The sequence below is a fragment of the Camelus ferus genome, chromosome 34 (assembly GCF_009834535.1).
Source record: "Camelus ferus isolate YT-003-E chromosome 34, BCGSAC_Cfer_1.0, whole genome shotgun sequence".
Classification (NCBI taxonomy): Eukaryota; Metazoa; Chordata; class Mammalia; order Artiodactyla; family Camelidae; genus Camelus; species Camelus ferus.
The window spans coordinates 17,911,441-17,933,771 of record NC_045729.1 but is presented as its reverse complement, the minus strand read 5'-3'; the positions used below and the strand labels follow the sequence as shown (position 1 = coordinate 17,933,771).

Here is a 22,331-nt window from a genome sequence, read left to right as displayed (position 1 = left end):
CGCCCCTTCCTTCCCGGGTTCGCGCCTGCGCAGACGGCCCAGAACGATGACTTATGACCCTGTGTGGTAGCCGTAGTCCGCCGAGCGCCGGCGGCGGGGGATTGTGGGAGAAGATGGCGGCCGCCGCTCGCCCCCGGGTCGTCCGGGCCCTGCCAATGTCACGTAAGTGTCAGCAGGGAACGGCGGCCCCGGGTCGGGTTTCCGAGATGCGGAGCTGAGTTTCGGGAGCGGCTCCGTGCTGCAGCGGCCGCGCTGACGCCCTGCGCACCCCGGCTCTCCTGGGCCCGGAGCGGCCTCTGTCCTGTTTCTCCTCTCCTCCTTTCCCCGGCTCGCATATTAAATTGTGCCCTTGGGAAGGGGTCTTCGCTGGGAGAACGTGAGCAACACCACGAAAAGAGAAAAATGGGGGACAAGTAAAAGGTCGAGAGGGTTGTAATTGTTTGGGGTTATAAGGAATATTTGGGGGGACGGAGGAGGAAGCTGAAAGGGCTGGAGGAAAGGATAAAGTCAATCTTCGTGGACTGACTTTATGACCTTGTGCCAACCTTTAATCGGTCTCAGCTTCGGATTCTGCGTATCACAGTGGAAGTGATAATACCACAATGGCAGGGAGTTTCTGAGAAGATTAAATGAAGAAGTATTTATAAAAAACACTTTTCTAAGTCAGGAGCATCTCGGCAAATGTAGAGCGTGTTCTGTGGAGGCGTTGGGACCTGGGGAACCAAGGGTGCTCCGGGGTGGGCTGTGGGGGAGGGAGAAGAACCAGGAGACTGGTGGAAAGAAAGGGAAGAAGAATAAGGGAATATATTAGGATTTGTCTAAGTGTAGTTTATTTTCCCTTCTGTTCTGATTGGATCTGCTATGGTGCTCAAATTGAAAAAACAGGTTGCTCCTCCACTCATTAACAGAGAGGCTAAAAAAGCAGGGAAATTGGGAATGCAGTTACACTCCATCATCATTCTTTCACCCTCTTCTCCTTTACAAGCATACCCCCCCATCAGTCTCCAAAAATTGTATTTTTTCCATAGTGTATTTTAGTCATTACAGAATGTCATTTGCTCTCAAAATTAGCCACATATCAGAATCATTCTTAGAGCTTTATAAAACTTAGAAATGGGGACTCATTGCAGGGCTATTGAATCAGAATTTTTGAGACTGGATCCTTGCACCTTAAATTTTAAAAAGCTCCGCAAGTAGTTCTGATATTCAGCCTGAGGTGAGAGTCGGGGTACTTGGAGGATCCTTTTTAATTTTCCGTCTTGGATAGAGCACCTGCAGGCCACTGGGAAGGTGCTTGGTGCACATCCATTTATAATAGATGGTTTTGTAGCCACGACTTCTTTGCAAAGACATTTGCTGGTTCTTGTTAAACTGTTACATTGGTGTCACATAACGTAGGTTGTGAATGATAATAACTGCTGTTGATTGAGTACCTGCTCCCTGCTAACCACAGTTCTAGATATTTTCATACTTTTTTTCCTTTAACTCACTTTTTTTTTCTTAACTGACACCATAGCTCGTGCACTTAACCACTCTGCTTTATTGTAAAGTAAGCCTTTGAGTAAAGTCTGCAGAGGCAAGTCTAGTGTGTAACAATCAAAACACTATAAAACAGAACTGGGTGAAACATAAATGGTGAAATGTGGAGAGACTGAGTTACATAGGAAATCAGAAAAGGGAAAGACTAGATCCTTTAAAGTAAGGAGGGAGGTGTGAAAGACCAGTGGAGAATTACAGCACTTCCACTGATATTTCTTTTGAAGGGTTATTATCTGGAAAGTCAGAGAGGTTGGACGTTTTCCTGGCACTGGCAAGAACAAGGGGGTGAGAATGGAGGCGGGAAGTTCTTAGGAAGCAATGAAATGGCTGTAGATCTGGAATAGTAGGAAAGGAGGTCGAGTATGTTAGATGGGATCAAATAATGGAGGCCTTTGAGAGGCAGGCAGGGTTTAGACCAGTGGTCTTCAAAGTGGGTTTTACAGGAGGAACCAATGGTGTATAAAAAATCAGTATTAGAACTTAAAGAATAAAACAGTTTTCTGTAATAACAACAATGGCTAATACATAGTTCAAGCTATAGACCAGACAACTGTTCTGAGTGCTTTAATGTGTGTTGCACATGACATTGGTACTAATGGAATATGCATGTAATTTACAAATAAATACTATAAAAACCCTAACGCAGTGTGCAAGCACATATGTTTGGAGACTGTTGGTTTAAATATTACAGCAAGAAACCAGTGTAGGTTTTTGAGCAGAGGAATATAATGAATAAAGAATATTACTCTCCTAATGGTGTTCACAATAAATGGAAGTAAGTGGAGAGCCTGGAGCCAAAGAGAGTAATAACTTATATTTACTGAGGACGTATCATGTGCAAGGCACTGTGACAGGTACTTACCTATTACTGATTTTCATAACCCTCTAAAATGTAAGCTCCATGAGGCCAGGGACTTTGTCTTTTACTATGCTGGTCACAGTTTCTAGAATAGTGCCTGGCTCGTAATTATTGAAAAAACAAATAACCATGGGAGGTCAGTGTAACTACCTTCTGAGGAGTTTTGAAGTAATAACAGGAAAGCAGCTAGTCCTCATGGGGTGCTTCGTGTGTGCTGGGCAACGTGCTGAATGCTTTACGCACATTTACTCTCTTCCTCACAACAGTCCTTGGAGTTGTTCATACCTGGACTCCAGGAATTCTTCCCATTTCATTTACTCTGTCATTTATCCTGTGCCCTGACTTCCTTACTCATCATTCTAATCATCCCCTTTCATACATTCTCGACTCCCCAGCCCTTATCCCTTTGTCATAAAAAAATCAGTGCTGATTAAACCTAGCTTTCCACGTATTTCCTGCCTGCCCCCGAGCCGTGGAGAGCTGAGCTAAGGAAAACTCCAAACTAACTGACTGTCCTTAATTTTAAATTCACGAATACGGATCTCAGGTAGACTGTCAGCAGGACATTTTCCTAGGAAATTTGCTTTCCCTTTCTCCGTGTGGTTATTTAACATTGCCAGTCTCCTACAACTTCTGACATGAGCTTCTGCCTCGTTCTTAGCGTTACAGAGACTCAAAGGAATTGGATGGGAAGAGTCTTTTCCCACCATAAAAATCTGCTGGCTGAGCTGGGGTGACTGTGATTCCCCTGCTTTCCCTCTTACAGTGGGTGAGCTCCTCTGGCTCTGAGCTAAGGCCAGTTCCCTCACTTGGCGTTCCATCCCATCCTCCCTTACCTCGTCATTCCCACTTTTGAATCATCAAAATTAACCCTCTACGGGGTCGTTTCCACCAGCCTATAAATATAAATATCTCATGTAAAAAACCCCGTCCTGGTCCTCCTGTTCCTCTCGTCCCCTTTTTCTTTGTTCCTTTACCTCGTATCCCCTGAGAAGAATTTGCTATACTCCTCTTCTGTGCCCCCTGCCTCCCCCTCCCTCTTTTGTCTGCTGTAGTCAGCCATTAACTCTCCTGCTGCAGTGAAACTGGTCCAGGACGTTCACAGCCAACATTGTCTAGGTCCTGGGGCCTCTGCCCTCCTCCTGCTTCCCTTTTCAGCAGCGTCTGATCAAGGTCACTGCTCTCTCCATCAGTCACTTTCTTCATTTGGCTTCTTGGGCACCATTCTCTCTTGTTTTCTCTCTTACCTCCCTGGGCTGCTTGTCAGTCTCCTTTGCTGGCTCTTCGGGCTGGTCACATCACCTCTCTGAGCCTTAGCTGCCTCATCTGTAAAGTGGCATTGAAGATAGCATTAAATGAGATAGTACCTATTAAGCGCTAAGAACGATGCCAGGTGCCTTTGTAAGTTTAGCTGTTACTTATATGTTGTTTTGTTTTTATTGTGTGTCTGATCTGTGATGTTTGTTTTCAATCTCTGCTTTCAGCAACGATTTGGTAAACAAGGCTTTTCCTCCACTTCCATACTTTTGGAAAGGGGAAAACAATGGTTTTGGGTAGAGTGCCCCTGGAAAGTCATCCCTAGAAAACAGAAACAGACTTACTTTCTGAGTTACTTGCTTACCTACTTTTGATGATTTTCAGGAGTTTTGTATTAAGTCTGAACTGCACTCTTTTAAAAAAAGTAATCTCTTACCTCTGCCTCCAATCCATGTCATCAGTTTTATTTTTCATTCATCATCAGTGTCAGAGTCTGTTCCAGGGAAGTTGTTTGCTGTTCCCTGCACTGGGCTTATTCCCACCTCTGCATTGTTAGATGTAGCACATGTTCCACGTGGAAATCGATCTTTTCTGTTAATACTCTTTCAAACCTTTCCCAACACACCTTATTCAGGATTCCGTCCTCGTGATTTTCTAACCTGTTGCTCCTTTACTTTGCGTTGTCTCCGTTCCTTTCATGTTGAAGTTTATACTCTCGTCATTTATAACTTATTATTATTTTTCTTAACGTGATTTGTCTTTCTAGGTAAACTATATCCTATAGGGCAAGGAGTTTACTTTCTAATTTTTATACATTTCCTTATGTCCTATGGATTCTTTGTTGCAGTAATTTGTATTTATTGTTGCTGTTGGCACTTAAATGGTAACTTTTAACTTAAAAGTTGTATTTAAACTGTAATCTAAGTAAATGAAAATACTGTAGGAAAATAATGTTACATCTCTAGGAAGAGAAGCTATTTGTATTCACAGTCACTTGTATAGTAACATTTGCCATCTTTGTATGTTCTGGGGTTTTCTCGCAGGTCCTTCGATCACTGCGGTAGCCACATGTGTGTTTAGCGGCCCCCCTGGGCGCCGGCTCCATCATGCTGTCACACCTCATGGGAAGGGTGGCCGTTCCTCAGTCAGTGGGATCGTGGCCACTGTGTTTGGAGCCACAGGATACCTGGGCCGCTATGTCGTCAACCACCTCGGTGGGTAGAGTTCCCTGAATTTGGCAGCCTCCAGTGCCATTTATTATGGTAGCCTAATGAGAAGCCTTAAGCTGTGTTTCTTTTCATTTTAACGGTATTATGAATTGCTCTCCTCTTGGGTTTGTGTAATTTTGGCCTGCTGTACACTGTGAGCATGCCCGTATTTCCTGTATGGGCACTGATACAGGATAGGGGACCCTGAAAAGTTATGGCATCTCTAGGGCATCTCTGGGCAAAGTGTGTTTTCTGCTAAACATTCAAAATGCGATTCACGTATCATGCTAGAATTTAAATATTTACCAAATCACAGTCACATAGCATATCCACGCTGTGTTAACATTGATCCTTGCTTCAATCCATTCCTTTCTAGGACGCATGGGGTCACAGGTGGTCGTGCCCTACCGGTGTGAGCCATATGACACCATGCACCTTCGTCCCATGGGCGACCTGGGCCAGATTCTCTTTCTGGTAAGAGCTGATGTTACTGATTCTGGAGTTGACAAGTGTAACTTACTAAGTTCGGTTTTTGGAGAGAGCGGAGTATAATAAAGCCGCGGTTTCCTCCCAGAGCGCACCACGGGCATCCCCCGCTCACGGGTGTCCGTGTAAACGCCAGTCAGCAGCTGGCGGACTTTTCTGTAAGGGCCAGGTAGGAAGTGTCCGAGACTCTGCAGGCCGTGGGGGCCTTGTCGTGGTCACTTAGCGCTGCCCCGCAGCCTGGAAGCAGCCGTAGGCAATATATAAACGGATGGGAGCAGCTGTGTGCTAATACAGCTTTTATTTACAAAGGTAGAACACAGGCTAGAGTTGCCTGTGGGTCACAGTTCACCAGCCCCTGCTCTAGACCTGTGCTGCCCGGTAGCCACCAGCCACACGCGGCTGTCGGGCACTTGAAGTGAGGCTGGTCTGAACTGAGGTGTGCTGTGTCACATACACACCGCAGTTCCAAGACTTAGTGCAAAGAAAACGACATTCAGCATAGTGTTAATGAGTTTTTACATTTATTACCTATTGAAACAGTATTTTGGATATAGTGGCTTAAAGACAGTGTATTATTAAAGTGAAATTCACCTGTTTCTTTTTATTCTTTCAAACGTGGCTGAGATAAGATTCAGATTGACGTATGTGCCTCGTGTGGTGTTTCTGTGGTTCAGTGCCTCCGCGGACAGAGAGGACCGCACAGAGGGTGGTGTGTAACTTGGCTGGCTTGGCGTAGCCTTGACGTGGAATTGTCCTTCCTGAGTGTTCACTGGTGTTAGCCTAGAACCGCAGGTTCTTCCTCTGGGCAGGGGGCCTGCGGTGGGGGAGCCTTCGGGGAGTGATTGAAAAGGTGTGGGCCCTTTTGGCTGTCACCATGACCAGAGACCACAGAGGTGTATCGCATAGGGGCCGGGGTGCCGAGCGGCCTGCAGGGCGGCCCCCTTCCACGGAGGGTTCCACTGCCCCGGGGCCGCCTTCCCCACCGAGGGTTGCGCCGGGCGCCGCGCGCGGGTCTGCCCTTCCCCTGGCTGACTTCTCTGACTCTCGTCGGCCCGCTTGGGCCTGAGCTCTCCACTGACACACTGCCCTCTTCTGAAAAATGTCTGTGAACATCCTCACCATCTCCATCGTGTTCACGCGCATTATTTGCAGTCTCTTTAATTTTGACCTATTTTTAACAGCATTTTCACTTGTTTTCTACTGAAGGTTCCCCAGCTAAGTACTATATTTATATTGGAAATCTCTTGTTTCTAGCGTGTTTTTCTTTCCCAGGCTCTTACTCCCCACAAGCTGCCTGGTGCTACAGTTAGAGGGCTTGCCTTTTCCTAGTCCTTTGTGCCTTAAGTTGTTGGCCACCTTGTCTTTTTTTTTTTTTTTTTTCAGATTTTTAATTTTTTCGGGAGGGGGAGATAATTAGGTTTATTTTATTTGTTTGGTTTTAAAGGAGGCACTGGGGATTGACCCAGAGGCCTCGTGCGTGCTGAGCACGCGTTCTCTACTGCGCTGACGTGGTAGGCAGGTCGCTTCCCTCTGAGTGTTGTTTTCATGTCCTTAAAGTAGAAACGACTAGGTCCGGGATTATAGAGTGAAGAGTTACAAAGAAATAAGAAAGTAACTATGAATGTTCCCAATTTAATCTCAGCCTCTAAGAGACACTCCCCTTATCTTCAGTCTAACTGGTTGCTGCTGAAAAGGGAAAGTGGTTTTACCTCCCAGGCGATCCTTGGGCCTTTGGCTGTGTTTCCTCCAGGAAGGACTTCATCACTAGATTCCTTTACGGACTGTGGGGGCAGTGGGGAGGACAAAAATTGCTCTGCCCCAGGAAACTGTGTCTTTCCTAGTTCTGTCGTTTGATTACTTGAATAAAATGTGCTTTGACCTCTTTGTCTCCAGAAGCAGCAGAGAATCAGCAGGGCAACTGAGATTCAGGGTCATTCCTATCGTAACCAGGGGACCTGGTCCAGACGGTGCCACGTTGTGCCGCCAACAGCGGTTGGCCTGTTTGGAACCTTGCTGGTGGAGGGGGGGGCTGCAGACGCGCTTCGTGCCGGGTGCCCCCCTATGTTCTCCCGTGACCGGCTGCTGCTGTTGCAGGAGTGGGACGGGAGAGACAAGGATTCTATCCGCAGAGCCGTGGAGCACAGCAATGTGGTCATCAACCTTGTGGGGCGAGAATGGGAAACCAGGTACGTCTTGGACTCTCGTTTCCTCTTTGCAAAGCAGCCTTAGGCTTCAGTAGACATTGATTGGGCATGTAAAGGATTGTACTTGAGACATTTTCAGTTAGGTCCATCAATGAGTGTTGATTGAACAACCTTTTCGCACCCAGTGACCACGCTGCCCCCGCAGCCCCCTTCCAGCCGAGGATTTAGTTGGCAGCGAGTCTAGTAAGAGCGAGCAGTGTGACGTGCTGTGCGTGGAAAGCCGGTGTGGTGGTGTCGTCGTGTTTTTGGGGCCACCGTTGTGGCCCTGTGCTTGGGTGTGTCGGGCTGGGATGGGTTACGGAGCAGGGTTTTGCCTGTTCTCCTGACCAGCAAGCTGAACATTGCCTTTCCTCATGTGGACAGTGTCCTAGATCTGTTCACATTGTTAATCAAAGATGGCGTGAGGACCGATCTGAGCGGTTCTTTTTACTCCTTGTGAGGGTCATTTATCAACAAATGATGCTTTAATCCTGTGGTTCCACAGCCCTGTGTTCACGCCTCTTTCTGAGGTTTTAGGGAAGTTTGACTTAGATTTATTCAGCTGTGTCTGCCGCATCCCACACTTTTAAGTTCTTTGATGACTTGGAGAGTCTAATTCAACTTCATATCCCCCGTGACGACTACCACGGTGCTTTGCACAGAGCAGGCATTTAGCTTGTGATGTTGGAGTAAATTGGTGACTGAGGTATTTCTTAGTTTCCTTTTTTCCTCCGAGGGAAACGAAGGCCCGGGGTAAGAGGTGATTCCCCTTCCCACGCCCAACACTTCCCCGTCCCCACCCAGCCAGTGCAGCCAGAGGTTTTTACAGGTCCTCGGCCTTGAGGGCAGAGACCAGTATACATGCTGATCTGTAACTTGGAGTAAGCCTTAAATTATATATGGTGATGACAGTGAGCAGAGCCTGTAAAGTTTTTAAAAAACCTATTGGTTGTGACTTTGGGTTAAATAATTGCTATTTAGAAGTAATATTTGTGAATTCCAGCAATGGTGCGAAAAGCAGCTTATCACAAAAAGCTTTGAAATCCCGAGTCAGGTGTTCTGAACTGATACCTGTTTTTTCTTCCAGAAACTTTGATTTTGAGGATGTTTTTGTGAAGATTCCCCAAGCAATTGCTCAGGTGTCCAAGGAAGCTGGAGTTGAAAGGCTGATTCACGTGTCGCACCTGAACGCTGATATCAAAAGCCCTTCGAGGTATCTGAGGTCCAAGGTAAGTAGCATGGAGGTCCGGCGGCTCACAGAGCTGGCGTTTCTTGGCCCCTTTGAAATGTGAGCTAAAAGATTTCTCATTGACATTTCCAGAATTAAAGGGGACTCTAATTCTCCACATCCAGAATGTGATGTGTGTGTGTGTGGTGACGGGAATTCATCGTGACACCAATTTGTGATTTTTATGCACTGCTTTTCCCCCAGCTCTGAAGGCCGCAGGGGCGTGCAGCTTAACGGGGAGGCTCATGGGCTCCTTCCGGGCCTGGGATTGCACTGGTGGGCGGGGTAAAGGGCCGAGGGACAGGCGGTCTGCCGCACGGGTGAGGGAGTGATGGAAAGGTTGGGCCGCAGAGTCTCCTTTGAGGCAGGGGCTTAGGCGGGGCGGTGGGCAGGAAGGCAGAGCAGAGGAGCAGAGAGCACAGGCTGGAGCACAGGGGGCGTCTCTGGCCGTCTTCACTTAGGGTTCCGAAGCCGGCCACTGTGGGCAGGTTCTGGTCTGCGGCCTGGCCAAGCTGAGAGTGGCAGAAGTGGGGTGAAGGTGAGGTCACCAGAGTTGACAAGCTCAAGAAACTGAGGTCCGTGTCCCGTGGGGCACTGATGTCACCCAGAGCGGGGGCACAGGAGCGGGAAGGCTGACCCGGTTGCTGATACCTGCACTGACCGAGAGGCCCTGTCTCGGGAGGGAGCGGAGGATGACGGGGAGGGTGTTGCAGCAGTTAGATGAGGGAGAGGCTGGCCCATCCCTGGCTCCTCTGGCTGGGGGTGCCAGCTGCCACCTCCGTGCCTTAGCCGGCCCCCATGCCCTCCTTCCCCGGGCAGGCTGCTATATGTGGACTCCAGCCAGGGAACCTGGGACTGGAAGGGAAGAGGGAGGCTGGGAGAGTTCTGCTGATCTTCCTCCTTTCTTCTTCTGCAGAAGCTCCCCTAGAGTAAATGTGGGAAGACACCGGCAGGAGCTGTAAGACGCAGGGCATTTTTCTGTGTTATTTTCTTTTTAAATTCTGTGGACACTAGTCCCCCCACCTTACTGCAGGGGCACCTTCCGGGACCCCCAGTGGATGCCTGAAGCCGAGGGAGTACCAGATCCTGTATATGCTGTGTGTTCCCCAGACGTGCGCACCTGTGATAAGGTTTAGTTTACAAGTTACATAGTAAGAGATTAACAGCAACGCTAGTAAAGTAGAAGTTGTAGTGACAGACTGTAATGCAGTCGTGTGAACTTGGCCCTTCGCTCGCTCTCTCCCCCTCCCTCAAGATAACCTGTTGTTCTGTGCTCACCCATCTTGTGATGTCAGGATGCAAGGCCTGAGATTTCACGGTGCCACTCAGAACAGCACGCAGCTTAAAACTTAAGAACTGTTCATTTCTGGAATTTTTCATGGAATGGTTTTGGACTGCAGGTGGCTGAACCTGCGGGAAGTGAACCCGCGTATGCGGGGGCCGACGGTAACGGTTATGAGTTACCCTAACCTGGAGGAAGACAGGGCCTCTCAAGTTCAGGTTGGGTCCCGACAGGGGAAGGAATGGCCACTTCGTTCCCTCCTCTCAGACTCTGCTGTTTTGGTTGTTTGCTCAGGCTGTTGGGGAGAAGGAAGTGAGAGCTGCCTTTCCAGAAGCCACCATCATAAAGCCATCGGACGCCTTTGGAAGAGAGGATAGATTCCTCAATTATTTTGCAAGTAGGTCTTCTTAGTGGGTGAAGGGGGTGCTGGTTAACCAGGCTGAAGGGAAGCATGAGCTCGCAGTGTTCTCTGACTTGATAGACTGGGGTTATATTCTTTTTCTCCTCCAGTTGCCTTTTTTCTCCCCAAAGGTTACACCGGCCCAGTCACCTTGGTCCTTCTCCGGGTCTTTGTCACTCAATATCAAAAGAAGCAGCTTGGGTGCCTGGGAAGAGCCTGGCCTTGGGGCTTAGGGAAGGACTGTAACTGGGACTGACTAGGTCTGGGACTGGCAAGTCCACGAGCGCCCTTACCTGTGGAAAGACTGTCGTTTCCCCACTGAACGGTCTTGGCACCTCGTCAAAAATTACTTGAGCAGATACGCAGGGGTTTTCCTCTCAGCTTCGTGCCGTCGGCCTCTGTCTGCCTTTGTGCTGCTGTTCTGATCACTGCACACTGATTTCTGTAGCTTTGTAGGAAGTTTTGACATCAGAGAGTCTGGCACCTCCAACTCTTCTTTTTCAAGATTGTTTTGGCCACTTGGGGCCTCAAAATTCCATAGGCATTTTAGAAAGGAGTTTCCTATCTTTCTGCAAAAGCCACCGTTGGGGTCTTGATGGGGATCGCGTTAATCTGTAGATTGCTCTCGGGAGTGTTGACGTCTTAGCAGTGCTAAGTATTCCAGTCCATGAACACAGGGTGTCTTTCTGTTTTTGTGTGCGTCTTTTAAATTTTCTTTCAGCAATGCTTTGTAGTTTTCTGTGTGCAAGTCTTTAGCCAGTTTGGTTAAGTTTTTCCTAAGTATTTTATTGTCTTTTTTTTTTACCTTTATGTTTAGGCCACTTGGAATTTTGTTTTGGTTTATGGTGAGATGTGAGCCATTTCTTTCTTTTTTTGTTTTTTTCCTTCAAATAGTAGAATGTTTGTCTCAGCATCATATATTAAGTAGTACTTCTATTTTCCATGTATTTGTGGTGCTGCATTCGTCAGACACTAAATTCCCATTTTCGCTGCATCTTTTTCTGAGTTACCTGCCTTGTACTGATGACACTGATTCCTGTGCTTCTCACAACGGGTGCGGTCAGAGCCCAGTCTTGGGAGTGGCCACGCACTCCGCATTGCAGAGTAGAGGACAAGTAGCCAGGCCCTTGACCTCATGTCCTTCAGTATCTGACCCTTTTACTTTCCGTGTTTGTTGCGTGAAGAACAAATGACTGCTCCCTGTGAGACCGTCCACTCCCTCAGCCGGCTGCGCTTGTTTCATGGTTTCCGTCACACAGATTGGCAGTGCTGCCCCGGAGCTGGGTCCTGTGGCAGCTTGGACCCTCTAAGAACGGTTCTCTTTCTTCTGCCAGATATTCGCTGGTTTGGCGGCGTCCCTCTCATCGCCCTGGGCAAGAAGACAGTGAAACAGCCCGTCTATGTAAGTGCCCGGGTAAACGAGCTTTCCCTGAATTCAGGACTCAGGCGTCCGTGTTCTGGTTTTGTCCTAATCCTGTAATCCGTCCTTCCGTCTTTGCCAGCTTGCTGCCACCAGTTGCCGCTCAGGTGACCTGAGAGGTAGCCGTATTCTCTGTGTCTCCACTTAATCATTCATTTCAGAGAAGCGTACTGAGCCCTTAGTGCGCCAGGCGCGCCGCACGTCACTGGGGGACGTGCAGATGCTGACGGCGCAGGCCCAGATTGCCGTCCTCGGGCTGGTCTGGGTCAGAGGCAGGTCCGCAAAGCAGTGGTCACGCAGCAGCCTGATCAGTGCTGTGACAGGGAGAGAGTTTCACATAATTATGTCAGAGGACGCTTGCTCCAGACTTGAGGGTCAGGGAAGGCCTCCCAGAGGAATGACATCTAAGGTGAGACCCCAAAGATGACTAATAGCAAGTCGGATGCGGGGGGCTGGGGCAGAGTGCCCCACACGGTGGGGAGCAGTGTGCACAGGGCCCTGAGGTGAGGCAGCGTGTTGGATTCCACGTGGTGCTGAACCAGGGTTTCTCAGCTGGGGCTCTGTTGACGTTTTGGGCCAGATAATGCTTTGTCTTAGGGGCCTTGGTGGAACATTTAGCTGTGTTCCTGGCCTCCAGCCACCAGATGGCAGTAGCCCCCCATCCCCCCAGCTGGGACCATTAAAAATGTCTCCAGGCATTTGCCAGTATCCCCTGGGGACCAAAATCCCCGGCGACCAGTGAAAACCATGGGGACTAAAATCACGTGACGATTATTTTTAAAAGTCAGCATGGTAAAATGTTGGCAGCCCCACACCGTTCAGCCTGGCTGTGCTGGTGCAGTGACGGAGCGAGGGCAGGAGTGAGGGGTGAGGCTGGAGAGCGGGAGAGGCAGGTCAGAGAAGTCTTGGCACCACCTGACGATGAGCTGATGGAGATGTTCTGACGAGAGAAAACATTCAGGCAGTCCTCCCAGCGAGGAGGTGCTTTGAGCTCTTGAGGAGCGGGTTCTTTCAGGAGCTTTCTGAAAAGAGACGATGCCATCATTTTAATTTTGTTGTTCTTTTTGCTGTGATTGATGTAGCCTGCCTGCTTCCCTCCTTCCCTCCCTCCCTCCCTTCCCCTCTTCCTTTCTTCCTCACTTTGTCTCTTCCTCTCCCCGTCTCTCTGTTTCCCTCTTCACTCAGACGTGTGTTATAACTTCTCACAGGTTGTGGACGTGGCTAAAGGGATCATTAACGCAATTAAGGACCCGGATGCCAGAGGGAAATCTTTCGCCTTTGTCGGGTAGGTGGCTGGAGTTTGACTGTGAAGTTGTGCTGCCTGTTAAAAGAGCCATGATGGTTTACGGCAAAGTGCTTTCTAAACGCATCGCTAACCGGTTTGTGCGTTGCATTTCTCAGTCTCTGTCTTTGATGGTATTTGTTCCAGAAGCCTTATTCTCAGCCCTGAGGCCAGCACATCTAGAAGAGCTGTCCAGGGGCCACCCTGTCAGGAGTGCCTGAGCGCTTTGATTAGGTCAGAGTGGGAGGGAACCTGGCCGTCTGCTTGAGTGAATGATTCCTCTGGCTCCAGAGCCTGAGAAGTGCTGCCCTGGGCTGTTGCACACGCGTAGTCCAGGGACCCCCAGGGAGGGCTTTGTCAGACTCCAGTGGTGTTTTCAGTATGCAGAAGGATACTGCTGTGAATTCTGAAACACTTACAGGGAGTGAGCACAGTTGCAAAAATCAAACTAATTTGGATAGAGCATCGTTGCGCCCCAGAAGAGTGGAAATGGCTGGTTTAGGGTACAATTTCCTGTGCTTTGTAGGACTGACCATTTGCAGTATGTTATCCTTGTTGCAATTCGCTGTCAGGAGAAATGGGGTGCAGTTAAGCTGTGTGAATTACCTGAATTATTCAGTCATGTCGCAGCTAGGTCTCGGACCTTTTTACTGAATTAATTAAAACTAAAAAGCTAAGACTCAGTCTGCCACGTTGAAAAGTACCAAATTCACCTGCTGACTGGCCCAGAATCCTATTTGCTTCTAAAGAAAAGACGCTCCTTTCTCTAAGCCAGGAGATGTGGTGTGTCTTCCCGGCACCGTGGGGTCCTGTGTATGTACGTTTCACTGTCACTACAAATTTAGTCAATTTTTTTTTCAGTGCCAAAATCTCTGTATTGGGTTTCCACGTCAGCCGGCCGCGGTAAGGTGCCTGTCTCTCTGAGTTCAGTTTCAGCACGTCAGCGTGCAGGCGGCTGTATACTGTGGGACAGTTACTCGCAGAAAAGCGTGTTGGGCACAGGTTCCGTGGCACACCGGGCTCAGAAGACATCAGCCAGGAGGTACTCGGACCTGGACGCCAAGCGGCAGGGGAGCAGAAGTGGCTTTACCAGCCTGGCTCACTCTCAGGGGGGACGGCTCTGGGACGAGTTAGCCGTCGTCCTCTTCCCCTCTGCGCCGCTGTTCCGGACTCTGCCGGGCTGCAGGGAGTCATCCTCGTCCCGTTGGCGACGGGAGCAGTGAGATAAACGTGGCAGCTTAGGCGTTTTTCCGCATGAAACTGTAAGGCTGTACCCACGTCTCTCTCTGTCGCTTCAGCCCCAGGGGAGACTTTATTTCTCTGAGGCCGCGACAGAGACACGACCTTAGTCTTGCTCCTTGCTCTTTCATAGTTATTAACTGACGTTGCTCCGTTGTGTCAGTCGCCCACTAAATACACACACACACAACACTGACAACCAGTGAACTAGTCCAGCAGGGTCGCGGGGCACAAGGTCAATACAGAAAACTCAGTCCCCGTATATTAGCAAATGAGCAGTCTGAAAATAAAATTAAGAAAATTATTTTATTCACAGTAGCGTCAAAGAGAATAAAATATTTAGGTATAAATTTAACAAAATGTGTGAGATTTGTGTGCTGAAAGCCCTGAAACATTGCAGAGGAAGGTGAAGGAAGACCTACACAAATGGAAGGGCATTTCACGTTCTTGGATTGGAAGAGTTAATATTGTTAAAATGGCAATTTTTCCCAAATTGATCTATATATTCAACTCAATCTTGTCAAAATTCAAGCAGGCTGTTTTGCAGAAAGTGACAAATTGATTCTAAATTTAAACAGAAATTCAAGAGACCCACAATCGCCAAAAGCATTTTGACAAAGGAATAAAGTTGGAGCACTTGAGCTTCCCAACCTCAAAACTCACTCTAAAGCTAGAATTAGCGAGACAGTGAGGCACTGGAGTAAGAATAGACATAGAGGTCAGTTGAGCAGAACTGATGTTCTAGAAATCAGCCCTCATGTTTATGGACAGTTGATTTGACAGAGGCGCCATGACACTTCAATGGGGAAAGAATAGTCTTTTCGACAAATGGTCCGATCCACGTGCAGAGAGACGAATATAGATGCTTGCACCATCCATGAAAAAATTAACTCAAAACAGATCAGAGACCCCACTGTAAGAGTTAAACTGTAAAACATTTAGAAGAAACATTTAAAAATCTTCTCGACCTTGGGTTAGGCAAAGATCTTGCTGCCACGACATCAAAAGCATTCTTCAGTCAAAGGAAAAGATGGGTACGTTAGATGTCATCAAAGTTGAAAACTTTTCCATCTCAAAGACACCATTAAGAAAAGGATGAAAAGACAAGGGCATCAGCTAAAAGGCAGGCTGGGGTGGGTGAGAGTGGGGTGGGAAGATCGGGCCAGAGAAGGAGAGAGGAGGGACTCCCCAGAGGGAGGCAGGAGCGCTCCCAGGGCCGCGGGGCAGCCGCAAAGCAGAGCCGGGTCTTCTGAGTCTTCCGTTTGACATTCCTGATCAGAAGCAGAAGTGAAGCCACGTAGCCCAGGGCTGTGTTCTCTGCAGTGCTGTCTTGCTGAGGGTTCAGTCACAGAGAAGGCAGAGACTGGGACTAGCCAGAGCAGGGGTCTTGCTTTGCTAGGATAGTGGGGAGGGGAACAGGGGGACAAGGTTTTGCTGAGGAACTTTGCAAACCATGAATCTCCAGCCTTCGGTGTCCCTTTCTCTGAGAGCGGGGGCACTTGGACCCGTCTGTGAGTCACGGTTAATGGAACACAAAGTGCTTTCCAACAGCGGAGGCGCAAGTGTACCACAGACTTAGTTACCTGTGAAGCCCAGCATTGCCGGTCACCGGCAAGGTCGCCGGTGTGCTCTGTGTAGTGTGTGTTACATGCGGTGGTCCTGACACCCATCCTGCTGGAGCTCGGAGGAAGCTGCTTGAGGGCTTTGTCTGATACTTCCCCCAGCTGACTTCTGTTTGTTTGTTTCCAGTGAAAATGTCAGAATGACAAGGCTCTCACTGAATCACCTTCACTCAGCTCTCAGCAGCCGCAGGCTTTCAGAGGCAAAGGGATTAGAAATAGGTGAAATGATATAAAAAGCGTATATAAGCACTAATAAAGCTAGGTTATGCACAGAACTATTCAGATTAGTGGAATAGAACAGAACATCCAGAAACAGTCTCAAATACATGTAAGAATATATAGAGAATGTGATGAGGGTGACATTTCAAAATACGGAGGAAGGGTAGATTATTCATAAATGGTGATACGTCTTTGCCCTCTGTCAGTACAGAGGTGCGTTGCAGAATGACTGACTTTATGGATTAAAAAAAACGACTTAAAAGCATTAGGAAAAATATGTATACTTTCAACTGTATCATTAAAATATAAAAATTTCTACAAACCATTCTTCCAAGAACGGACTCCAGCAGGAAAGAGAGAAAAGAAAGAAATGTAAGTGACCAATAATACATGAAGAAAAAAACTAATCTCTAGTATTAAAGTATTGCTGGTGAAAACATTGAGGTACCTTTTTTATCTGGCAGATTGGCAAAATTTTGTTTGCTTATTTTTTATTTTAATGACTAAACTCATTTTTGGTGAGGGGGCTACTAGCATTTTCTGTAAGTTGATGTCACCTGTTTGGGAGTATTTGATAAAAGCTCCAAAATTTCAAAATAGCCTTTGAGCTAGCTCTACTTGCAGAATGTATTATAAATCCATAATTATGGGTGAGTACAAATGTTTACAGCAGGAATGGTCATGAAGCATTTTATAAAAGAAAAACTTTTATAAAATAATGCTTAGTATTTATTAAGCTTAAATATCCCAAACCTGGGAATCAGTAAAATGGTTACCGATTACCTGCAGCGCAACGTGTGCGCTGTTAAGAATGCGCTGGGGTGCGCAGCGCCACAGGGAGACGGCGGGAGTTAACAGTAAATGGAGAGGACATTACAGAATGGGGTGACCTGTGCGCAGTTACAGGTGCAGAAGCAGAGCCTGTAAGGGGGTGAGAGGACTGTACATTAAATGTAGTAACTTCCTCTTTTGGGGGGACTAGGTGATTTTCCTGTGCTAATCTGCATTTCCTACGGTGCATATGTGTTTCTTTTTTTCTAAGAAAAATACTACTTTGTTAAATTAAGAACAAAAATTTGTGGGAAGCAGGTAACCTGGAGAACCATGCATTTTCTGTTTGCAGGCCCAGTCGGTATGTCCTTTTTGACCTGGTGCAGTACATTTTCGCCGTGGCTCACAGACCCTTCCTCCCGTATCCTTTGCCACACTTTGCCTATCGGTAAGTCAAGCGATGCCTTTTGTGTCTTCTGAGAGCTGGCCCCGCGCGGCATGGGTGACGTGCCTGGCCCGGGGTCGGCGGGCGCGCGTCCGATGCAGTGAAGCCTCGGAACCTGTAACCGGGAGGGGCTCCTGATGCCTCAGTATTCCTCTAGGAAGGAGCTGGGAGAGTCTGAGGGGAGGTGTGGATGTGTGTGGGTGAGGAGAACACCGTGTGCCGGAAGGCTAAATCCGCGGGTCTTCACGTTCTCCGTTAGAAACCCCCAGGGTTCGGTTGGCAGTGTCGTGCGTCCTTAACAGAAGCATGTTTGACTGTCTGGGCTTAGAGCTGGCTGACTGTGACCGACGTCACAGTTGGATCCTTTTGCTTGTCTCGGGTGGGGCGGCTGCACTTTGTTGGCTCCTCCGATGCGCTGTCCCTCCGGCGGGACCAAGGAGAGCCAGCGGCAGCAGCGCCTGTCCCTGGGCCCTCGCAGTCTGGCTTGAATGTTGAGCAAAGAGACGCCCATCACATGTGCTGTTTATTCCTTCTCCAGATGGGTGGCACGGCTCTTTGAAACCAGTCCGTTTGAGCCCTGGACGACGAGGGACAAAGTGGAGCGGGTGAGTGTGAGCACGGGCAGCAAGCCGCACAGGTGGCGAGGGGGCGTCCGGTTTGCTTGCGGCTGGGCCGGGTCATTCTCACCTGCTTGTCTGCCAGTCCTGCTGTCACAGCTCGGCCCCTCCGGGCACAAACCTCCCCCCCCCCACAGCCTGTCCAGGGTCCTTAGCTCAGACTTTCCCACCTTTCTTTCTCCGCTGGGCAGTGTGCAGACGTGCCTCAGCAGCTCTGTGATTCTTTTCTTTAAGGCAGACGTCTTCCCTCCGCCCATGCTGTCTGGCTCCGCCCTGTTTGTCTGTGTCCCTGTTCATCAGACTCCTCAGGGGAGCTCCTGCACCTGTCGTGGCAGTTCCTTACCTCCTCCTTGCTTTAACCCGCTCCTTTCAGGCTTTTGTTTCCCTGTCTCCCCGAACACTTGCTCTGTTCCAGGTCACCTGTGACCTCCATGCCGCCAAACCCAGTGGTCAGGGCTCTGACCTCCCTCACTCCATCTGTGAGCCGCGTGGGTCAGAGGGGCCCCTACTCTCCTCTTGAAACCCTGAATTTCTGTCTGTTTTCCCGCCGTCTCCACATCCTGAAGCTTCTCCTGCTCTCACTAGGTCTCCCATCCTCTGCTCCCTGATCTCAGAAATTGGAGGTCCTCGGGCTCCGCCCTCAGCCCTGTTCTGTCCTTGCTCTTTCTCTGAACAACCCTCACTTAGTCCCGCGTCAGCTCGTGACTGCAGCTCTATGTCCAGCCCTGAATTGCACCTCCTGCCCGGCCAGCTGCGGGCCTGCGTCTGCTTAGCTGTATGACAGTCACCTGAGATGTGACGTGCCCAAAGGTGGAGCTGCACACTGCTCTCTGGGCCTCTCTCCTCTCGCTCGGTGACATCACTACTCGCTGTGTGACTCAAGGCAGAAACCTGGCAATTCCCCTTGACTTCATCTTTTCCTCCTTCATCTGGAGCGAAACAGGACCATCTGGGGCTGTCTGCAGTGATGAAGAGTTCTCTAGTCTGCAGTGTTCAGAACGTAGCTGCTCGCAGCATGTGACGGGTGAACACTTGAGACGTGGCCAGTGTGACTGCAGAAATAAGATTTGAGTTTTATTAAATTGGAATTAACTTAAACCTAAATGGCAGTCACCCCTTTGGCCAGTGGCTGCTGTGCCAGGCAGCACCGAGGCAGACCGCCAGCCAGTGTGACTGGGCCCCCCTCAAGCTGCGCCACGTCCTACCTCCCTCTGCCTGCCTTCGGTTCAGCCGTTTATTAGGAAAGCGTTCATAACAGCATTGAGAACGTTCTGCTTGTAGAAAGGTCGTGGAAATAATTGTTTCCGCTCTGCCTACTCGAGTCCAAGCGGTAGGTGTTTCTCTCCTCATTCTCTTGACCGGCTCCCCTGCCTCTCGCCCGCTCCGTGTGCTGGGCTCCAGGCTCCGGCTCCTCCCGTCCGTGTCTCCCACACCTGTCTTCCTCCCTGACCGTTTGTCCACTGCGTGGAGCAGAGTTTCTAGGGAGAATACAAATTACGATAAACACACTCTCCCGTCTCTACCTTTGAAAACCTAGTGGCCTCTTATCAACAAGAAGCAGCCAGATTGTCCCCCTGAATGTTATCTAAAAGCTAAATGTAGGGGAGATGCAAAAACAGTCCTTGGGGAACAGCTGTGCACAGGCAGACGTTCCCCTCCCATCGGATGGGCTGTGTCTGGAAAGCTGAGCCCGTTTCAGATGTCCTTCCTGCGTTCAGGAGAGACCTGGCGGGAGGGCTGGCGGGCAGCACCCGCCAGTGTATCTGACTGGCGTGCGTCTTAGGTTCGTCACCGAGAAGTGTGGGCGCAGCAGGATTCGGTCTGGAGACCGCTCGATGGCGCCCTGGGAGCAGACTTCCCCTCGGGGGGGGGGGGGCGGGGGGCGGGTGCGGGCGGGTGCTGCTCTGTATGGAGCCAGGTCCTCTTCATTTGCGCTCGGGTGAGCAGGGTCCTTGGCCTTTTGGAGCTCATTCTCCCCTCCAGACAAGGTGGGCTCGGTGTTTTAGGTCCAGAGCGAGCAGTGGTCAGCCAGGTGGAGTCTGGCTGGAGCCCACGGGGTAGCGGATCACGGCTTCATGGTCTCGATTCAGCAGTTAAAACCGAGGCCGAGAGCTGTGCTCAGAGAACGGGTGCAGGGGCGTCCCGGGGATGGGCGAGTTCTGCTCCAGCCCCGGTTCTGCAGCTGAGCCTCCAGACTCGTCCGCTCCCAGCCACACCGACTCCCGGACCCTGCGGCGGGTCCGTGCCTGCGCGCATGGACAGCGCTGGGGGGCCTGGTGCTGACACGGGGGGCCCCGGCCTTTTCCTCCACAAACGCTCCCTCTGTGGTCCACCTCTGGTGGTTCCGGGCCCTGCTGAGCCTCAGCGGCGGGCCTGGGCCAGCCTTCGTGCCCCAGTGTTTGCGAGGCTGGCGCTCCGTGTCCTTGGCCGGTGTTCAGTGCTCTCTCTGCTTCTTGTTTGTCCCAAGGTGCACACCACAGACATGACGCTGCCTCACCTGCCCGGCTTGGAGGACCTGGGCATTCAGGCCACACCCCTGGAACTCAAGGCCATCGAGGTGCTGCGGCGTCACCGCACGTACCGCTGGCTGTCTTCTGAAATGGAGGACGTGAAGCCGGCCAAGACCGTCAACGTTTAGTGGCCTCTGAGCCGCCCTTGGTTTCTGGTGTCATTTGGGTCATCCAGCTAAAGACCAGAGCATCCTGTACGTAGCGAATAAGAGCACTACGTTAAAACGTCTGACGTGAAGTTCCGTGGTGGCACTTTCTTTCCTGACTTATCAAATGAGAAATTCGGCGATTTAGGGTTTGAGCATAATTTTCTTAAATGCATATATTTAACAGTGACATATATATCATTTATTCTCTGAAACGCTGGAGGATTTGAATTTCCTTCTGTCAGGCCACTTCCTGTGAAGGTTCTGGAAGACAAGAGCCCCTCTTTAACGTCAGAATATTGTGAAGACCCCAAGTGACGTGTGATTGTCTTTACTGTGCGTTAATTGAGAAAATACACAATGTCCCATAACTTACCTGAATGTATTCACCCTTCCAGCGCTTTTACACATCTATCTTAGTGATGTCTGCACGCATTCTAAAAATCATCCACACACACACACACACACACGGTCTACAGACTACAGCGATCATTCCGGAGTCCTCTGCTCAGAGCTGAGCTCCCCGAAGGCCTTTGCCCCTGCTGGTAGGACAGCCCCTGAGTGACTCCGGGTCAGTGGGTGTAGAGGGGCCTCTGTCGTGCAGAGGGGGGGCCGAGGAGGGCTCTCTTGAGCAAGGCCAGTGCTTAGGAATTAGGACTTTCTGTAAGTTGTTAACGTTGCAGCTGAGATCGAGGCACATCGTTGGTTAGTGTTGGCAAATCCCTCAGTCACTCTGATGAACAACTCCCAGAATCTGTGGTGAGGCTGATACGCCGCCATCCTTGGTGGCCCAGGGTTGATCACGTGGTCTGCTGCCACGCAGCCCCGTGGGCCACAGGACGAGAAGGTCAGCGAAAACCCTATTTGGTTGCAGTAACCTCCGTCCTGTCCTCGCCTGGCGGGGGTGTGAGTGCAGGCACGACTTCTCTCCCAGCCTCTCCGCGTGTCCCCGAGTGGACGGAGTGTGCTGCTCTCCAGAGCGTTCTGTGTGGGCCAGCGGCCCCGGCATCCCCCGGGGGCTTGCTGGGAACGAAGGATGCCGGGCTCCATCCCTGACCCCCGGAGTCGGGATCTGCATTTTAAAAACATCCCTGGGAGATTCGTGTGCACACGGGTGTGAAGGGGGCTCAGAAATGCCACGTCTGAGGAGGGTGGTCCCTGCTCCTCGTTCAGGCGGTCGAGCCCCAGCCTGGGCCTGCTGCCTTGGAATCTCCTGGGACAGTGCTGGGTGTCAGTTAGGTCTCAATAAAACTGGAAGAGAAGATAAAATAATATGATAAATCTGAAAAAAATCTCCAGGGAAAGGGCCCAGGAGAATCTGTATTAAACACGCGGGTTTATCCGCACACACACTGGTACGTGAGGTCCGTGGTCCGGGCTCCGGAGTCCAAGCCCAGCCTCACTTGCCGTCTTCTGTTAAGGTGGCCCTTGGTTTGGCCCCGAGCCCGCCGGTAGGTGCACAGGTGGGTGGATTTGATTTGAAAACAATTGTGTGACGTGCAGGGTCCGTGGGCTCTAGTGGTGCTGTTTCTCCCCTCTTCAGTTTGTACCGTAACTCGCAATGCCACACGCCGGCTCCCGCTGAAACCCCCGTTCCCCTGGGATGGGCCGTTGCTGC

At 50.0% G+C, this 22,331-nt stretch overlaps 1 protein-coding gene across 1 annotated transcript; it reads left to right on the top strand.

Annotated features, from left to right (window-relative positions):
- Nucleotides 1–13: 13 nt before the first annotated feature.
- On the top strand, nucleotides 14–21,088 carry NDUFA9 (NADH:ubiquinone oxidoreductase subunit A9). Its single transcript, XM_032473191.1, has 11 exons — nucleotides 14–162; nucleotides 4,699–4,869; nucleotides 5,240–5,337; nucleotides 7,444–7,535; nucleotides 8,620–8,761; nucleotides 10,337–10,439; nucleotides 11,777–11,844; nucleotides 13,071–13,147; nucleotides 17,348–17,443; nucleotides 17,979–18,045; nucleotides 20,525–21,088. Exons 1-11 carry the CDS (start codon nucleotides 54–56, stop codon nucleotides 20,693–20,695), a joined length of 1,194 nt encoding a protein of 397 aa, XP_032329082.1. The 5' UTR covers nucleotides 14–53; the 3' UTR covers nucleotides 20,696–21,088.
- Nucleotides 21,089–22,331: the final 1,243 nt, after the last annotated feature.

Bases quoted from the DNA above. Each gene is read 5' to 3' on its own strand.
- NDUFA9 (XM_032473191.1), top strand. From the start codon at position 54: ATGACCCTGTGTGGTAGCCGTAGTCCGCCGAGCGCCGGCGGCGGGGGA. The intron at 17,444-17,978 runs GTAAGTCAAGCG...TTCCTTCTCCAG, and splicing joins TTGCCACACTTTGCCTATCG to ATGGGTGGCACGGCTCTTTG. The intron at 18,046-20,524 runs GTGAGTGTGAGC...GTTTGTCCCAAG, and splicing joins CGAGGGACAAAGTGGAGCGG to GTGCACACCACAGACATGAC.